The sequence below is a fragment of the Pseudorasbora parva genome, chromosome 18, assembly GCF_024679245.1.
Source record: "Pseudorasbora parva isolate DD20220531a chromosome 18, ASM2467924v1, whole genome shotgun sequence".
NCBI lineage: Eukaryota > Metazoa > Chordata > Actinopteri > Cypriniformes > Gobionidae > Pseudorasbora > Pseudorasbora parva.
The window spans coordinates 40,427,885-40,442,996 of NC_090189.1; the positions used below are offsets into that span (position 1 = coordinate 40,427,885).

Sequence of the window (15,112 nt, forward strand, 5' to 3'; positions counted from 1 at the left end):
AAGCTATGATTTTTCAAAATTCCCAAATGTGATTCATAGGTTCAGTTTTTTTATAGGTGTGTGTGTGTGTGTGTTTGTGTGTGAGTGGATATGTCAGTAACACTCTTGATGTTTAAGAGTGTCACCCCTTTACTGCTGTGTACTTTTTTTCAGCACTGTGGTTAATTTGTACATTGTACACACAAATATTTGGAGAATTTTTGTATTTTTGACGATTTCCCATTAATTTCCCATGGTCGGTCATTTTTGACTGAAGACAATAAACGCTAGTTTTTTTTATTTTTTACTACAATTAGCATGCTTGAATCATGACCCTAATTTTTGTGTGTGTTTACATACTTAATGCTAGAAAAGTCACCAAGTTTCATATTGTTCCGATGAAGCTGTGATTTTTTTTTAAATTTCAAAACAGAAAATGTTCCAGTCAGAAATGACCGAAGAGCACCAGAGGGTTAAGTTTTAGTTTTATAGAAAGCCTTTCTTTAAAGTAAAATTCATTTTGTATAAATTGTATCTTAATTTTAATCAATGTTTCATCAGCCAATTGCCTGAGTTTAATAAACAAGAACCAAATAAGATGATAAAGCAGACAATAATTGTGACATGGAAGCACGAGAGCAATCCCTACGTTGCACATGAACTGGAGCGCGTCTCATAAATGATCCGAAACTCAACGTATAGGGTACTTGGCTACTTTTCCCAACTGGACTATTTGCCTTTATTTCCCCTTTACAACCGAGTTCCCACGGGATTCAGGACGAGACTACAGCTAGCCGTCTAAAACACTATTTAGCTGAATTTAAACAATGGCTAAGTGGCTAAACGCATCTCGCTGTCATGTGAGGGCCCTGTTCATGTTGGACACATTTTAAATGCATTTTGTGTCTGTTAAGAGGCACAAAGACACCCGTTACGTTTATGCCCCCATAGCTGCCGTTTTAGCTGAGGGGGGGCTCTGGGTATTAAAGAGGTCCCGTTCTTCGCGATCCCATCTTTCAAACTTTAGTTAGTGTGTAATGTTGCTGTTAGAGCATAAATAATACCTGTAAAATTATAAAGCTCAAAGATCAATGCCAAGCGAGATATTTTATTTAACAGAAGTTCAGCGAACGGCCGGTTAGGACTACAGCGCTGCACTTCCTGCTGTAATGACGTCACTAGAACCGTTTGTTGACGAACCCTCCGCCCACAAGAACACGCAAAATAGGGGGCGTGGTCTCGCTGCTCTCCCACGTGGAGAAGAGCGCGCATTCAGCGCTTGCATCTCCCCGTTATGGTAAGAGGCGGGACCTTTCTGGGCAAAGTGCGCTAAGCTGCTGTCCAATCACAACACGGGAAGCGCTGGCCCAATCAGAACTCGTTACGTGTTTCTGAAGGAGGGACATCATAGAAAAAGGAAATCATCAGGCTGTTTTTAGGACAGAGGAAACAGCGCTGTACAGATAAGTCAATTGTGTGAAAAATACAGTTTTTTTTCACGTGAAACATGAACTCATGTTATATTGCACACTGTAAACATAATCAAAGCTTCAAAAACACGCGAAGAACGGGACCTTTAACTGTAATAACTGTGTTGCCAGCACCAATATGTTTTTTTCTATAGACGGTACTCACAAAGATATAACAATCAAGATTAACTTAAAAATTCCCCGGAGTTGCCCACGATTTGGCGTCTGAGAAAAAATTATCAAATCCTAAAAGATTCCTCTGATCCTAGGCTAAAATCTGACGTCTTTAATCGTTAGTTTGACATGTTCACCGGCAGCCGATTAATGACCACTGCGATCAAATTTGACCTCAGATGAAATTCTGGCAGATTTGGCAAACAATCCTGCAGTGTGACTTCTACGACGGCCGTCAAATATCTCGGTTTTTCAAGACAAACTATGACCAAAACGAGAGCTAGAGATTTCTCTGTAGCCTCCATTTCAGTCCCGCGTGTAATGCAGCTCAACGCGACATTGATTGATGATATTAAACTCCGGACGAGTTTTCTTGTGTGTGTCCATCTTTACCGCGTCTTGAGTATCATACAGTCTGACATTAATGACAGCTGAGATCTTACAGTGTGGCTTACTGCGGAGATCATGTTCGTACAGTCTGACAAGCAACATTCACAAAGGATTTAAAAAAATAATAAATATCACTGTGCAGGACCCATAATCTGACCTTAGAGATGGAGAAGGGAAACTTGGAGGGCTCTGTCTTGCAGGGGGTGTGAATGGCTGTTAGTGGAGGAGGCCAGACCTGAGTCATTTCCTGGAGAAGAAAACACAATTGAATTGCAGAAAACAGAGATCAAGCTAGTGCATTTTGACACCATAATTTCTTCGGTCTGACTGTCTTCTAATGCATCTCAGCACCACTTACACAATACATGACAGTTCACAAACACATCTACAGCAGTCCTGCAACGGGTCAGGTACACACGGATACCCGCATAAAAGTGGCTAAAACGGGGGGATTGTGACATTCCTAAAATTCACACTGAAAAAAAATACTCTTATTTAGTGTAATTTTCTTGTTTTTTTATTTTCCAAATATCTAAATATTCCTCAATCAAGATGCATTTATTAGATAAGTAAAAACAAATTTTTTCTTGTTTTCTGGGGGAAAAAATATAAATGAAGTGAGATTTTGCTTAAAACAAGCAGAATTATCTGCCAATGGGGTGAGAAATAATCTTATTTCTGATTGGAAACAAAAAACAAGATTTCAAAAAGAAACAAGATTATTTTACTCACCCCATGGCAGATAATTCTGCTTGTTTTAAGCAAAATATCACTTCATTTAGATTTTATTTTCAACAAAACAAGAAAAAATATCTTATGTCATCTTACTTATCTAGTAAATGCATTTTGATTTAAGAATTGTTAGATAATTAGACTAGAAACAAGACAAAATGACTAAGTAAGAAGAGCATTTTTTGCAGTTTACGGGCAGGGATAATTTTACATCCTTGCGGGCGGGTTGTAGTGCGGATTAAAAATATGTGCAATATTTCTATGTCTAAATTACCATTACACACACGGAACGATTTGCCATTTGAGCCATCACGTCACCGCCACTGACACTTTTGCTGATGCTCTCGTAGCCCAGATGGAGCGAGCGTTGCAGGAGTAGCAATGGATGAAGTAAAAGTAAAGCTGGTGAGTGGAGTATATGAAATTGTTGACAGCGAGTCTTTAAAGCTACACTGTGTGATATTTCCCCCATCTAGCGGTGTAAAGGTATATGACCATCCAGGGAATATTAGTTTCTGTTCCACTCAATTCAGATTTCGTTTTAACTCCTACGGTGGCCGATTTAGTCCAAGATTAACATGGCAATCCCCCTCTTCACATTCGACACGGTGCCATCGAGTGTTAAAACGCGAAAGGCAAAGCTTGAATTTTCGGGTATGTCCCTCTTTGGCTACTGTACTTTCAAGATGGAGAGGCAACATGGCGATCCGCATTCGAACCCTTCACCCGTATGTATTTTCAATGGTACTTTATTATACTTTATTACTTGAAAGAAGTAAATATACATATTTTTGAAAGAACTAAGTGTTTTTAGCTAAGAATAAACTAAAAGAGTTACACAGTGTAGCTTTAAAGGCACTTTAGCCTGTTTCATTAGCCCATTCATGACGCTGTTGATGTTGAGAGAAGTGCAAGATAAAAAATAAAGCATTTTAATTGGAATGATTTTAGCACGTGAGATTTATCGCGGGCACAGATCGGGTAACGGGTCAAATATTAACAGGTATTTTATTATTTAATATATAATAAATATTACATTTTGATATTTTCATGGGGCACGGGCTGGATCTGGAGCTGAACTTTGCGGGTACGAGCGGGTCTCCAAAAATGGGCCCGTGGTAGAGGACTCTGATCTACAGGACCATACGTTACAAACATTAATATTTAACGCAAAAGTGCTTTCTGTCATTTCTAGCAGTTTATTGCTTTACTATCCCGCTGTGAAGGACAATGGGAGAAAAGAGTTTGTATCTTTAGGGAGAGTAATGAGAGTGAACCAGATAACTAACAAAGCCTTGTCTAAAGTTAAAGTAAAATAGCTTTAAGATCAAAAATCACAAAAACCCAGACCATGGGAATATTTTAGATCCCATTAGACTGCTAAGAACCCAGATTAGCATGTTTTACCTTATTGGTAGCAATGTTTGGATGTTTTAACACGTTAACATGTAGCATTTTGCTAAGCGTTTCTAACATGTCACTAAACACTGCTAGTCCGTTGTCAACATTTCAACATACTGTTAAGCAAGTTAGCATATTAACATTTACCATATTGCTAAGTGTTGCTAACATGTCACTAAACACTGTCAACATACTGCTAAGCATGTTAGCACTTAACATTGCTACATGTTGCTAACATGTTTCTAAGCATTGCTAGTCTGTTGTAAATATATTTTAATATATTGCTAGGCATTGTTAACATTAAATATTTTGCTTCATGTTGTGACATGGCGCTGTTAGGTTGTTACCATTACCATTCTGTTAGCATTTTGCTAAGTGTTGCTAACATGTCACTAAACACTGCTAGTCCACTGTCAACACTTCTACTGCTACTGCTAGGCCCTGTTAGCATTTACAATGTTACATGTTGCTAGGCTTTCCTAGTCTGTTGTCAGCATATTTTACACGCTAACATAAGATTATTAAATGTTGCCAAGCAGTAACAACAGTTGACAGCATATTTTTAGGCCTTGTTAACATCTTTTAGCATTTAATATTTTGCTTTCTAACAGGTTTTTGCTAGTCTGTTGTAAAGATATTTTAATAAGTTGCTAGTAGGGGTGTAACGGTTCACAAAATTCACGGTTCGGTTCGATACGATACACTGGTGTCACGGTTCGGTTCGGTACGTTTTAGATACAGCAAAAAGAAAAAATTGGCAGAAATTACCTTTTTTTATTATTATTTTATTAAAACTAACAAAGTATGATTTTTTGTTGTTGTATGATTTTACCCATCTTCTATGTAGTTACAGGAATAAGACATTAGCTCTTTACATTAGCGTGTGCGGTGCGTGTTGCGTTGCGTGTGCGTTGCAGGAGCCCCACACCCTGTAGTGCTTTACATATGCTGCGTTTGCAGTCCGCAACTGATCCGCTGTTGCACACCACAAACACAGCATTTATTCATTATTTTTTATTTAAGATCCAAAAGTTTTTACTGAACATGCCTCATCAGAATTCCAATTCTCTTTGTTTACTCTTTAATAGAAGTCAGGTTACGTAGCCTACTACATTTAAACAACATTTTATTAAATTCATTTATTCATATTAATATACTTTAGATTTAGCTCACACAAGTAGCAAAACATTTAAACATAGGTTATAGCCTTCAATCAAAAACATTTTAAATTAGAAACTTACAATAGTCTATTCAAAAACAGCCGACTCTCGTCTTTTCTTTCATTTTTACACCCAGGTCAAAAAGAACTTTGCTTTTCACCTCCAAGAAAGTACGAGTGCTCTCCATTATGGCACATTTTTTTAACCTAAATGCCAGGTAAGGTGTCGTTTTGTTGCTTTACTTGAGAAAAAAAAAGCCATGTGTTGACTTTGAAACAAGAGTATATTTTAAATGAGATGCATCTGTGGTGAAATTACTAGATTTTCGTGTCAGTACATGTTTATTTTAATGCGAGCAATGTTCTACCACTTTAATGCAGCAACGCAACGCAGCGCAGCAAAAAAATAGACTCGGTACGAAAACGATCCGTGCTCTGCTGCAGACGCAACGCACCTGGAACAGACTGACGGACCGCATCCGCATGCAGTGTGAAAGCTGACATCCGTTAACATGGGTACGGGAAAAAATACGCACCGGACACGCACTGCAGACGGAGTATGTGTGAAACGGGCGTTAGGTCTCATATCCGCGGCTATAAATGGACCACTCGCCGCGGTGATGTCTTTTGCCATTTGAATAAGTTGGAAATGTCTGTCTAAATGCTGCGGGGATAGTTTGTGGGATAGTTTGTGGCTGTTTCTCCTTTTTATCGTCTTGTTGTCGGCTTTGATTGACATGACATGAATTATTCCCGCTGCTGTACCATCAGCAAATGCGACATACCGTTGTTTTTTAATCCATCAATCTTGCCAACAACATCATAGCTTACCAAGAATCCAAAGTTCACCCAAACACCAGACCTGTTGGTTATTGGAGGATCTTCTATTTCTGGTTTGTTAAACGCAATTGCCATTTTGCCACGAGCATTCAGCGCGTAGCCTACTGAGTAAGCGAGCACCTGACTGAGCAGCCTAAAACATATTTGGTGTTTTTTTTTTTCTTTCACTTCGGCGGTGTCAGGGGCATTGCCTGTTATGTCGTTTTGGTTATTGGGCTACCTTGTTGAACGCATATTATTATATTTCACACACTTTTTTATTTTCCAAATCTAATTAATTAGTCCAAGAACCGTTCGGTACATAATGCGTACCGCGTACCGAACCGAAAGCCTCGCACCGAACGGTTGAATACGAATACGCGTATCGTTACACCCCTAGTTGCTAGGCATTGGGTCCATTTACATGCACACTAAGTGAGCTGATATCTAAAAAAAAAAATACAGCTTATTGAAATAACCAGTCTTCACCGTTTACATGCAAACCAGTAAACCGACAACGCTAGTAAACAGCGTTTACATGACTTTATTAATAAACCGCTTATTTCCTTGTAGTGCCGTCAGTAATAATAATGTCCGTATCTGACTCTGAGTTTTCCTTTATGTTTCGTCAGTTGTGATGTTAATAAAGCGTGTCAGCGGGAGATTTACGGCTCATATTATCCCTCATCAGCTCCAGATGCAGCGTTTAGACTGAACCTCTTCTACTGCCGCATGAGATGAGAAGAACACATCTTTACAACTGTCTGGGTCTCAAATGAGTCTGCGTTTGAGATAGATGTCCTTATTTCAGCCAAAACGCTCGCTCGCTCTGTCTGGATGTGTTTAAAGGTGGGATCAGGGCCGGCGCGTGCCTATAGGCGAACTAGGCAGCCGCCTAGGGCGGCGGCTCAGCCAGGGCGGCAAGAGAGAGAGAGAGTGTAACTGTAAGCGAGAGAGAGAATTAAAAAAAATATGTATTTGTTAGTTTTACATTAGGTAGGTTACAATTATGGCACTTATATCAACAACATTTTTTCCCACTCCATTAGTATAAATTTAAAAATAAAAATTTCCGCCCGGCCGCGCCCCCACCTCACTTAGAGCGGCATCGATTAGTATATGCGTGCAAAATACGCTCGACTGGCCATCCGTTCCGTGGAAGAGCGCTTTTCGCTGCTTCGAGACCATGGGCGCGTATTTGGGTTTTTATATGACATCACATCTCTCAAAGAAAAGGAGAATAGCCTACAATAGTTCTTCAGGATTGCTTAAGACTGGAAAAGGCCCTGACTCATGGAGACTCACGGGATGTTGATAGGTATAAATAGTTTGAAGAGCTGACTGCTTTGGGTAGACGCCTGGTTGCTGGATCTAAACCACTGGATGCGCTTAAATTCATCTATGAAAAAGGGATGGAATAAATTTTTCTGAGCCCGATCTCACGAAAATGCATAGCCTATAAATAGTTTTCAATCTCGTGGAATGTATACGCCAAAATGAGTTTTGGCATGCATATGGTAGGCTACGTGGTTTTTCGCGTGCATATGATACGCACTTTATGGCGTATTATATGAACCGTATTATTAGGGTTATGGCGTATTATACATACGCATAAAGTGCGTATCATATGCACGCAAAAAATATTTTACACTCTAAGTATTTATACGCATGACCATGAGATTGTGTTGATTTTTCCCAATGTTTTTATAGCATTGAGAGTGCTTCTCACTCTCCCCGTCACTGTGAGCTCAGTTTCTCAAAGCTTAAACTGATTAAAAATTATCTCCGACGTACAATGACACAAGACAGACTCAATGGACTAGCAATTGGACTACTAATTGCAATTGAGCACGAACTAGCTGAAAAAGTTAAACTCGAGGACGCAATCAAAGCCCTTTGCCGCTGCGAAAGCCCGACGAGCACGCTTCTGAAATGTAGGCTATTATGTGAATGTGTGTTTGTGTGTATCAGTCAAGAAAAAAATCGAAACCTCCAATGAGCTAAATATTTGTTTGCATATTGCATATGTTCTGCTGGTGGAAACAACAGGAGACCATAATAGCTAACGCGACTGTCAAGATATGGGCTGCATTTCCCGAAACCTTCTTAACTCTACGTCATTCTTAAGTTATACCTTAAGGTATCCCTTAACGTTAATATGTGTTTCCCGAAACGAACTTAGTTAAGAATACCTTCTTTAAGTCATACTTTCGTAAGGTTGGTCTGGACCACTCTTAGCTATAGCCTACCTTATCACTATTAAAAGTTAATTCCACTAGTGGCCACCACTGTGAAAAAAAGCTTCTTTATATGTCAGTCTATCCGAATATAATTCCGAAGTTGTAATATACACCCAGTGTTCAATTAGGCTAGTTGAATAGTTTTTTTTTTTTTTTTTTTTATGCAAGGATTAAAATTGTTATACGAAATTTCATAAATTTCTTTGTCATAAAATTTCATTACAAACACTAATGGTTGTTAGCTTTTTAATGATATTATCCAAAGGTACATCAGCTGGCAAACCATTAGACAGGAAAGGCTTAGGAGCCTATTTAAAGGGAATGATTGTGGAGGGGAGTTTAGTCAAACTTTGGCAGCGAGGCAGCGAATATAATTGTGCTAAATCAAAGACGGCGCTGTCCGCGGAGCCATTTAGTGTATGTGCACTATTTCATATGTGAAAACTTTAGTCCCTGGCTACCATGTCAGAAGCTGCTATTAAAAATTAATTTCGCCTACCACGACAGCAAATTCAGCAGCTTTTAGATCTTGTTGGATCAACTTTGTCGAGACAAACTGGACGGAGCTCAGCTACTAAAATCAGCTGCTGGCGGCTCTTCTCTTCTTTATTTTTTCTCCGCCATATAGTAGCAGCTGATTATATGTTTTGCGTGTTGCGTTTTTATTGAGTAGGCCATCTAATAATATAAATTAGTTATTTACACAATAATGTGATGCAGCTGCTGCATGGTCAATCATCCCTGGTTGTGGATTAAATCAAGACACTATGGAAAATATATTGTAATAATTTAAATGACGCGTGATGCTCATGAGAAGGGCTCAAATGGTGGTTGAGCATGAGATTCCTGGTTCGTGCACTCATTTCAGAATTATGTAAAATTTAGGTGCAATTTTGTATGATAAATGAAAGTTCAACTATTTCTGAAGTGTTTCTTTTATAAAGAACATAATTTTTCGCATAACACAGTGAAACAGCCCCTGCATAGAGTAAATAATCGATTCTTGAGCCATTGATAGAAGCCAATTCAGCACCGCCGCCACGAACAGCACCCGCTAACGTCGCACTTAAGAAGGTATACCTTAAGCAACCTCCTAAGGTATAGTTCGGGGAACACACCTAGAAATGGTATACCTTCAGTTAAGTTATACCTTTAGAGTCTTCGTAGCGCGCTAAGAGACAACGTTATCGGGAAATGCAGCCATGGCTCGCACAGTGTTCAGAGCATAAGTTCAGAGTCCGCGCCAGCAGCAGCAGCGCGCGTTTCTTGTAAGCGTGGCGTTTATGTTGCGTGTCATCCGTGGGGCGTCTGCTGATATTAATGTACAGGGAAGCCCTATACTTCATGTTAAATATAAATATATTGCCGATTGATACAGCAAAGACAACGCCGGCAGTATAGCCGGCCCATACCATATCCATGGTATTGACGGCAAAAGGCTACAGAATATTTCGTTCTGTATTGACTGGTTTAATATTTCAAAATCGATAATTATATTGTTTTTTATTATTACAATTCGGCCTATATCTGCATTTATGTACAGACTTTCAAACATGAAAATGTCATTTTTATTAATGTGTATTCGTGTCAAAATGGCATATACACATCTTTTCCTATTATATTTCGCCTGGAAACGCTTCCAACACGCTCGCGTGTCGCGTGAAAATAGGCGTAGGCCTATCTTCTATTTGAAGCATGCACGTATTTTCCGCGCGGCTCGGACCGACGTAGGCAGTATGCAAGCTCTAACCGTTTAACATGGGAGCCGAAATAAAAACGGACACGCCACGCAGCCGAGATGCTCACGACACGCTTGCAGTGTGTCCCCGGCGTTATGGCCTTTTCACAACTGGTTCCTTCATTCGTTATTTATAACAGGTATTTATCTGATTGCGAAATGACTAAATTATAGTGCGCTTAGGTCGCGCTCTCTCATATGTGGTCTTTGAATTTGAAATGAGCTGCTGAATAAAATGCATGTAATCTTGTGCTTTCGTTGCTGGCATACCACGGGAATTGAAGATCGGATTTATATTCATTTTGCGTAGGTGTAAGGTAGGCTATAAGACAACCTGCATGTTCTTTTTTTATTTTTATTTGTTTAGCTCCGTTTGCGAGAGCCGCGAGCATAGGCCTAATCAGCCTGCCGTCAAAATGCCTTTTACTGTGGTGGTAATAGTAGGCGAAATTAACTAACATTGTGATGCTTGAAGTGTTTTATATCTAGGCCTATGGATTTTATTATAGGCAAGACAAGCCAAGAGTTGATTTGAGAGACTAAATCGATTAAATATGCGGTTAACTCACTGTCGGCCGCTGGCCGCTTGGTCGTCACTTAAAAAAAATAAAACTTTAATTTAACAAACAAAAAAATGCTCTAAACATTTTTCTAAATTAACTTAATAAAGAAACGAAACGAAATATATCTACTTTGACATTAAAAACAAAACAGAACTGTTTTAATGGCTGCAACAATGTAAAAAAAAAAAAAAAAAAAAAAAACCCGGCCTCCAGTCGGTCCGAGAATTTTAATAAGCCTAGATTTGAGGCCCGTGCAGGGCTCTAGTTTTATTCTGTACACTGTCTATTATAAAACAGAAATGATATGCAGCTGTAGCACTGTGTACTTTTTTCACGTTGCAGAATGAAAAATAAAATCTGAAAACATGCCTGCACGTTTTTATTTTAGTGTCATTTCATAGATAAAGAACATATTAATTCGTATGTACATGCATCTTAAGGATACCTAATTGTGAGTGTGAGGTGGGGGGCGGCACGATCGTGCTCTGCCTAGAGCGGCATTTGAGCTTGCTCCGGCCCTGGGTGGGATAAGTGTTATTTCAAAACCGTTTTAGAAAAATGACTCGGGCCGAGTGGAATAACAAACTTGTAGCCAATCAGCAGGTAAGGGGCGTGTCTATGGTGAGACGAGAGCGCTCAGTGCACGTCATTATTCAAAACACACGAGTCACAGAAAGAAATAATATATGCTGCTTTTGCTTGAATATGCTCGTCATGTTCACTTGTTTGTCCATTTGCGATCATATTGTCGCTCACTTCAGCAATGATAAAGACCCGTTCATTTCCACACCGTATGGAGCATCTAAATCCCCTCAGTGTTTCAAGGGTTCAAGCGTCAGCTCACACAATGTGTTCGACAGGTAAGATACTATACTCCTAATATACCGGTATATTTGTTTCCTCATTACATCTATATTACCCATCCGGTCATAATTGTAATATGACGTTAGCTGGACTATCGAGCTTGTATAGCCTACTTACTTTATCGAGTTGTTCATGAGAACGGTTTGTGTTTTGTGATCGCTATAACTCTGATCTATGGAGGACCAACCCTGCACAAATTAAAAATAAATAAATGAATGAATGAATAAGTAAATAAATGAATGAATAAATAAATAAATATACACATATGTAAATTAATAAAAACATAAATAGATAAATAAATGTGATAATAGGAAAATAAATAACAGAATAAACAACTTGATAAAATAAATATGATTAATTTTTAATCAAATACAATTTTGTATTATCTTTCCCTTCATTTATTATTTTCTGCTTTTAAAGATATATATATTTTTTACCTTTATTTATTTGTTTATTAAATGTAACATTTATTATTATTATATTTATTTTTATATTTATGCGTTCATTTATTTTTCCCTCATGTATTTATTTTTACATTTATTGATCGATTGATTCATTTCTTTTTCTTTTTCCGTGTGCAACATGTAAATGAGGAGGGCGGTCCTTGTGGAGCTTCAGCGCATCATTGGTTGAGAGCTCACCACAGTCTATGAAGCTCACGCCCGCAGATCAGACCAGCTGAGGAGAGTTGTCAGTAAATGACGGCCGCATGGTTCTTTCACTAAACAAACGTATCGACGTTTCCAGCAGTTTGACCCATTGAGAGATACGTTTCAATGGTACTTATCAGAAGAAATGGCGATGGTTGTCACACCTTACTACCATCTGACTCACAGGTTTTGAATGTGCTGGGACACACAGTGTTTTGCAGCGTGTCTATTAATTATCACGGCAACATTTCAGTCTTTACTTCTATATCCATATCGGAATCTAACCCTCCTAAAACATCGATAAGCACATCTAGTTTTAACAACAGTAATTTGATGCGTTGTTTTCGACTTCATTTGCTAAGTAGCACAACTCTCTAACTAACGTTAGCTGATTGTGAAACGTCCGCCATAGTATACACATGCAAGAGCTGAACTTACAACCTGTCGAGTTCAAAATCACTACTATAAGGACCATTGAAACGTATCTCTCAATGGGTCAAACTGCTGGAAACGTCGAAACGTTTGTTTAGTGAAAGAACCATGCGGCCGTCATTTACTGACGACTCTCCTCAGCTGGTCTGATCTGCGGGCGTGAGCTTCATTGACTGTGGTGAGCTCTCAACCAATGATGCGCTGAAGCTACACAAGGACCGCCCTCCTCATTTACATGTTGCACACGGAAAAATAAATGAATCAATCGATCAATAAATGTAAAAATAAATACATGAGGGAAAAATAAATGAACGCATAAATATAAAAATAAATATAATAATAATAAATGTTACATTTAATAAACAAATAAATAAAGGTAAAAAATATATATATCTTTAAAAGCAGAAAATAATAAATGAAGGGAAAGATAATACAAAATTGTATTTGATTAAAAATGAATCATATTTATTTTATCAAGTCGTTTATTCTGTTATTTATTTTCCTATTATCACATTTATTTATCTATTTATGTTTTTATTAATTTACATATGTGTATATTTATTTATTTACTTATTCATTCATTCATTTATTTATTTTTAATTTGTGCAGGGTTGGTCCTCCATACTAATCTGGTCATAATTGTAATATGTCGTCAGCTGGACTGTCGGCTCATGTTCGAGTTGTTCATGAGAACGGTTTGTGTTTTTGTGATGGAAGGGGGGACTTTTTCATTGAATATTCGACCTGGATTAGTAAAACACAGATTCTGCCCATAGTCATTGGCTGGGTTACGTATGTGTGGGACGGAGCTATCAATATAGGGCCGAGACCCTTTTTGGGGGTAGGGGCGTGTTAGTTTTGGTGATTTGAAATATCAACAACGGTTACCAGATAGTACTTGTGCCACCTTTAAATCTGCTGTGAGTTTGTGTTTTTGTCACCCATCACATGCGCACTTCAATAAGTCAACAGAAAGCAGGTTAAAGCGTTTACATGCAGCGCAAAATCAGGGTAAGAGGCAAAAAACTCCCTGAGTCGACCGGTTTATGCTTACGCCGTTTATGAGCTTACTCCGATAAAAGAAAATGGGTTACCGCGTTTACATGACCGTGATCATTGTCCGCTTATTAGGCTTGATCGGCGTAAGAACGTGCATGTAAACGCACCCAGTGTTAGCATGCTTTTACGCATTGGTAGCATTTAATATTTGCTTTGTTGAGTAAATTATCAACTTCCATTTTTCTGTGTTCTGTTACTATTGAGAGCAAAGAATAAAACAATTCTTACCTTCAAAATTTCATCAACACAGCTCGCGTCTCCTCCCATTGAACCCTGCAATGAATGAGAGAAATCATGCAGATGTTTGCAGAGCAACCGAAGATTCAGCAAACGTACAGAGATGTTTATGACGACAGGTCAAGCATAACTTAATATCATTAAATCAATTATATTTAATCAATTCATGTCTTATTATTCTAATATCAGGTCCTTCTTATTTCCCTAACAGCTCATGTTTAGGGGCACAAAGTCAGCGAGGTCTTGCTGTGTTGTTGGCCAGCTGCAATAAATCCCCAAGACTAAACAAAACAAAACGGCCTGATGGCATTTTTCCCTTCCATGCGGTGTGTGATCCAACCAAATGGCCACATTTATACAACTAATTCACTACATATACACAAACACAATCTGAAGGCGTAAAAGTCATAACACTCGTTATTATGTTATTTATGGACACATCTGGAGTGTCTAACGGCATGTCATATAAACATTTGAGTGCGTGCTGGATAGCGTGTTCAGAACGTGGGTCAATGACGCCATTTTTGCTGTCCAGACCTATTATTTTAAGTTAAAAATCCTTGAAAGTGTAATTTTCATAGGTTGTAAAATGTCATGTCTGTCATGTCTTAGCTCAAAATAACGAACTGGTTTGATTAGAGCCAACTCAAATTAAACAAATTAGTTAATTAATTTATTGAGTATTTAGAACTTTCAATCCGAATTGGTTCATTGGTTTGAGTTTTACGACTTGTTTCTTTTAAATTTAGACAAACTTAAAGGAAACTGGGCTGGGATTTCGATTTCCCAGCATGCTTTGCCATGAGACTCAAAAGGGAGAGTAAATGCCAAAATGAAGTGTTATATAATGTTTTTTTTTTGTGCACTATTAACATTAAGTGGGATGTTTAATGTTTCGTTATGCTAATTTACAGGAGTTTCTGTTATTTGGGGTTTTTGCAGGGTTTCCATCATGTGACGAAGAGCATGAGTTTAGTTTGAGAGCACATTTATGATAAATGTGTTTTATTGTTGTCCTCATTAAACAAGTGCTATGCTAATGCTACCAAAGGAAGGTGTCATTTATTGAATTAGCTAGTTAAAGCTGGCCAAGTTTCCACTAGTAAAGTTGAGACTACATGATATTTTTAAAGTTAAATGTATGTATTAGCTAACTTAAATATTTTATTTTATTTTATTTAATGAGTACAAAATAAAAGTTCTGCT

The 15,112-nt window shown here is 38.2% G+C and overlaps 1 protein-coding gene across 6 annotated transcripts in view; it reads right to left on the reverse strand.

Moving 5' to 3' along the window:
• aff4 (AF4/FMR2 family, member 4) overlaps positions 1-15,112 on the reverse strand; it is an 81,901-nt gene that overhangs the window by 29,978 nt on the left and 36,811 nt on the right. For all 6 annotated transcript variants that reach the window (XM_067423789.1, XM_067423787.1, XM_067423788.1 and 3 more), the window contains 2 exons: positions 13,898-13,942; positions 2,170-2,259 (listed from right to left, as the gene is read on the reverse strand). In XM_067423789.1, the coding sequence (XP_067279890.1) occupies positions 2,170-2,259; positions 13,898-13,942 (135 nt within the window). The remainder of the gene's footprint in view (positions 1-2,169; positions 2,260-13,897; positions 13,943-15,112) is intronic.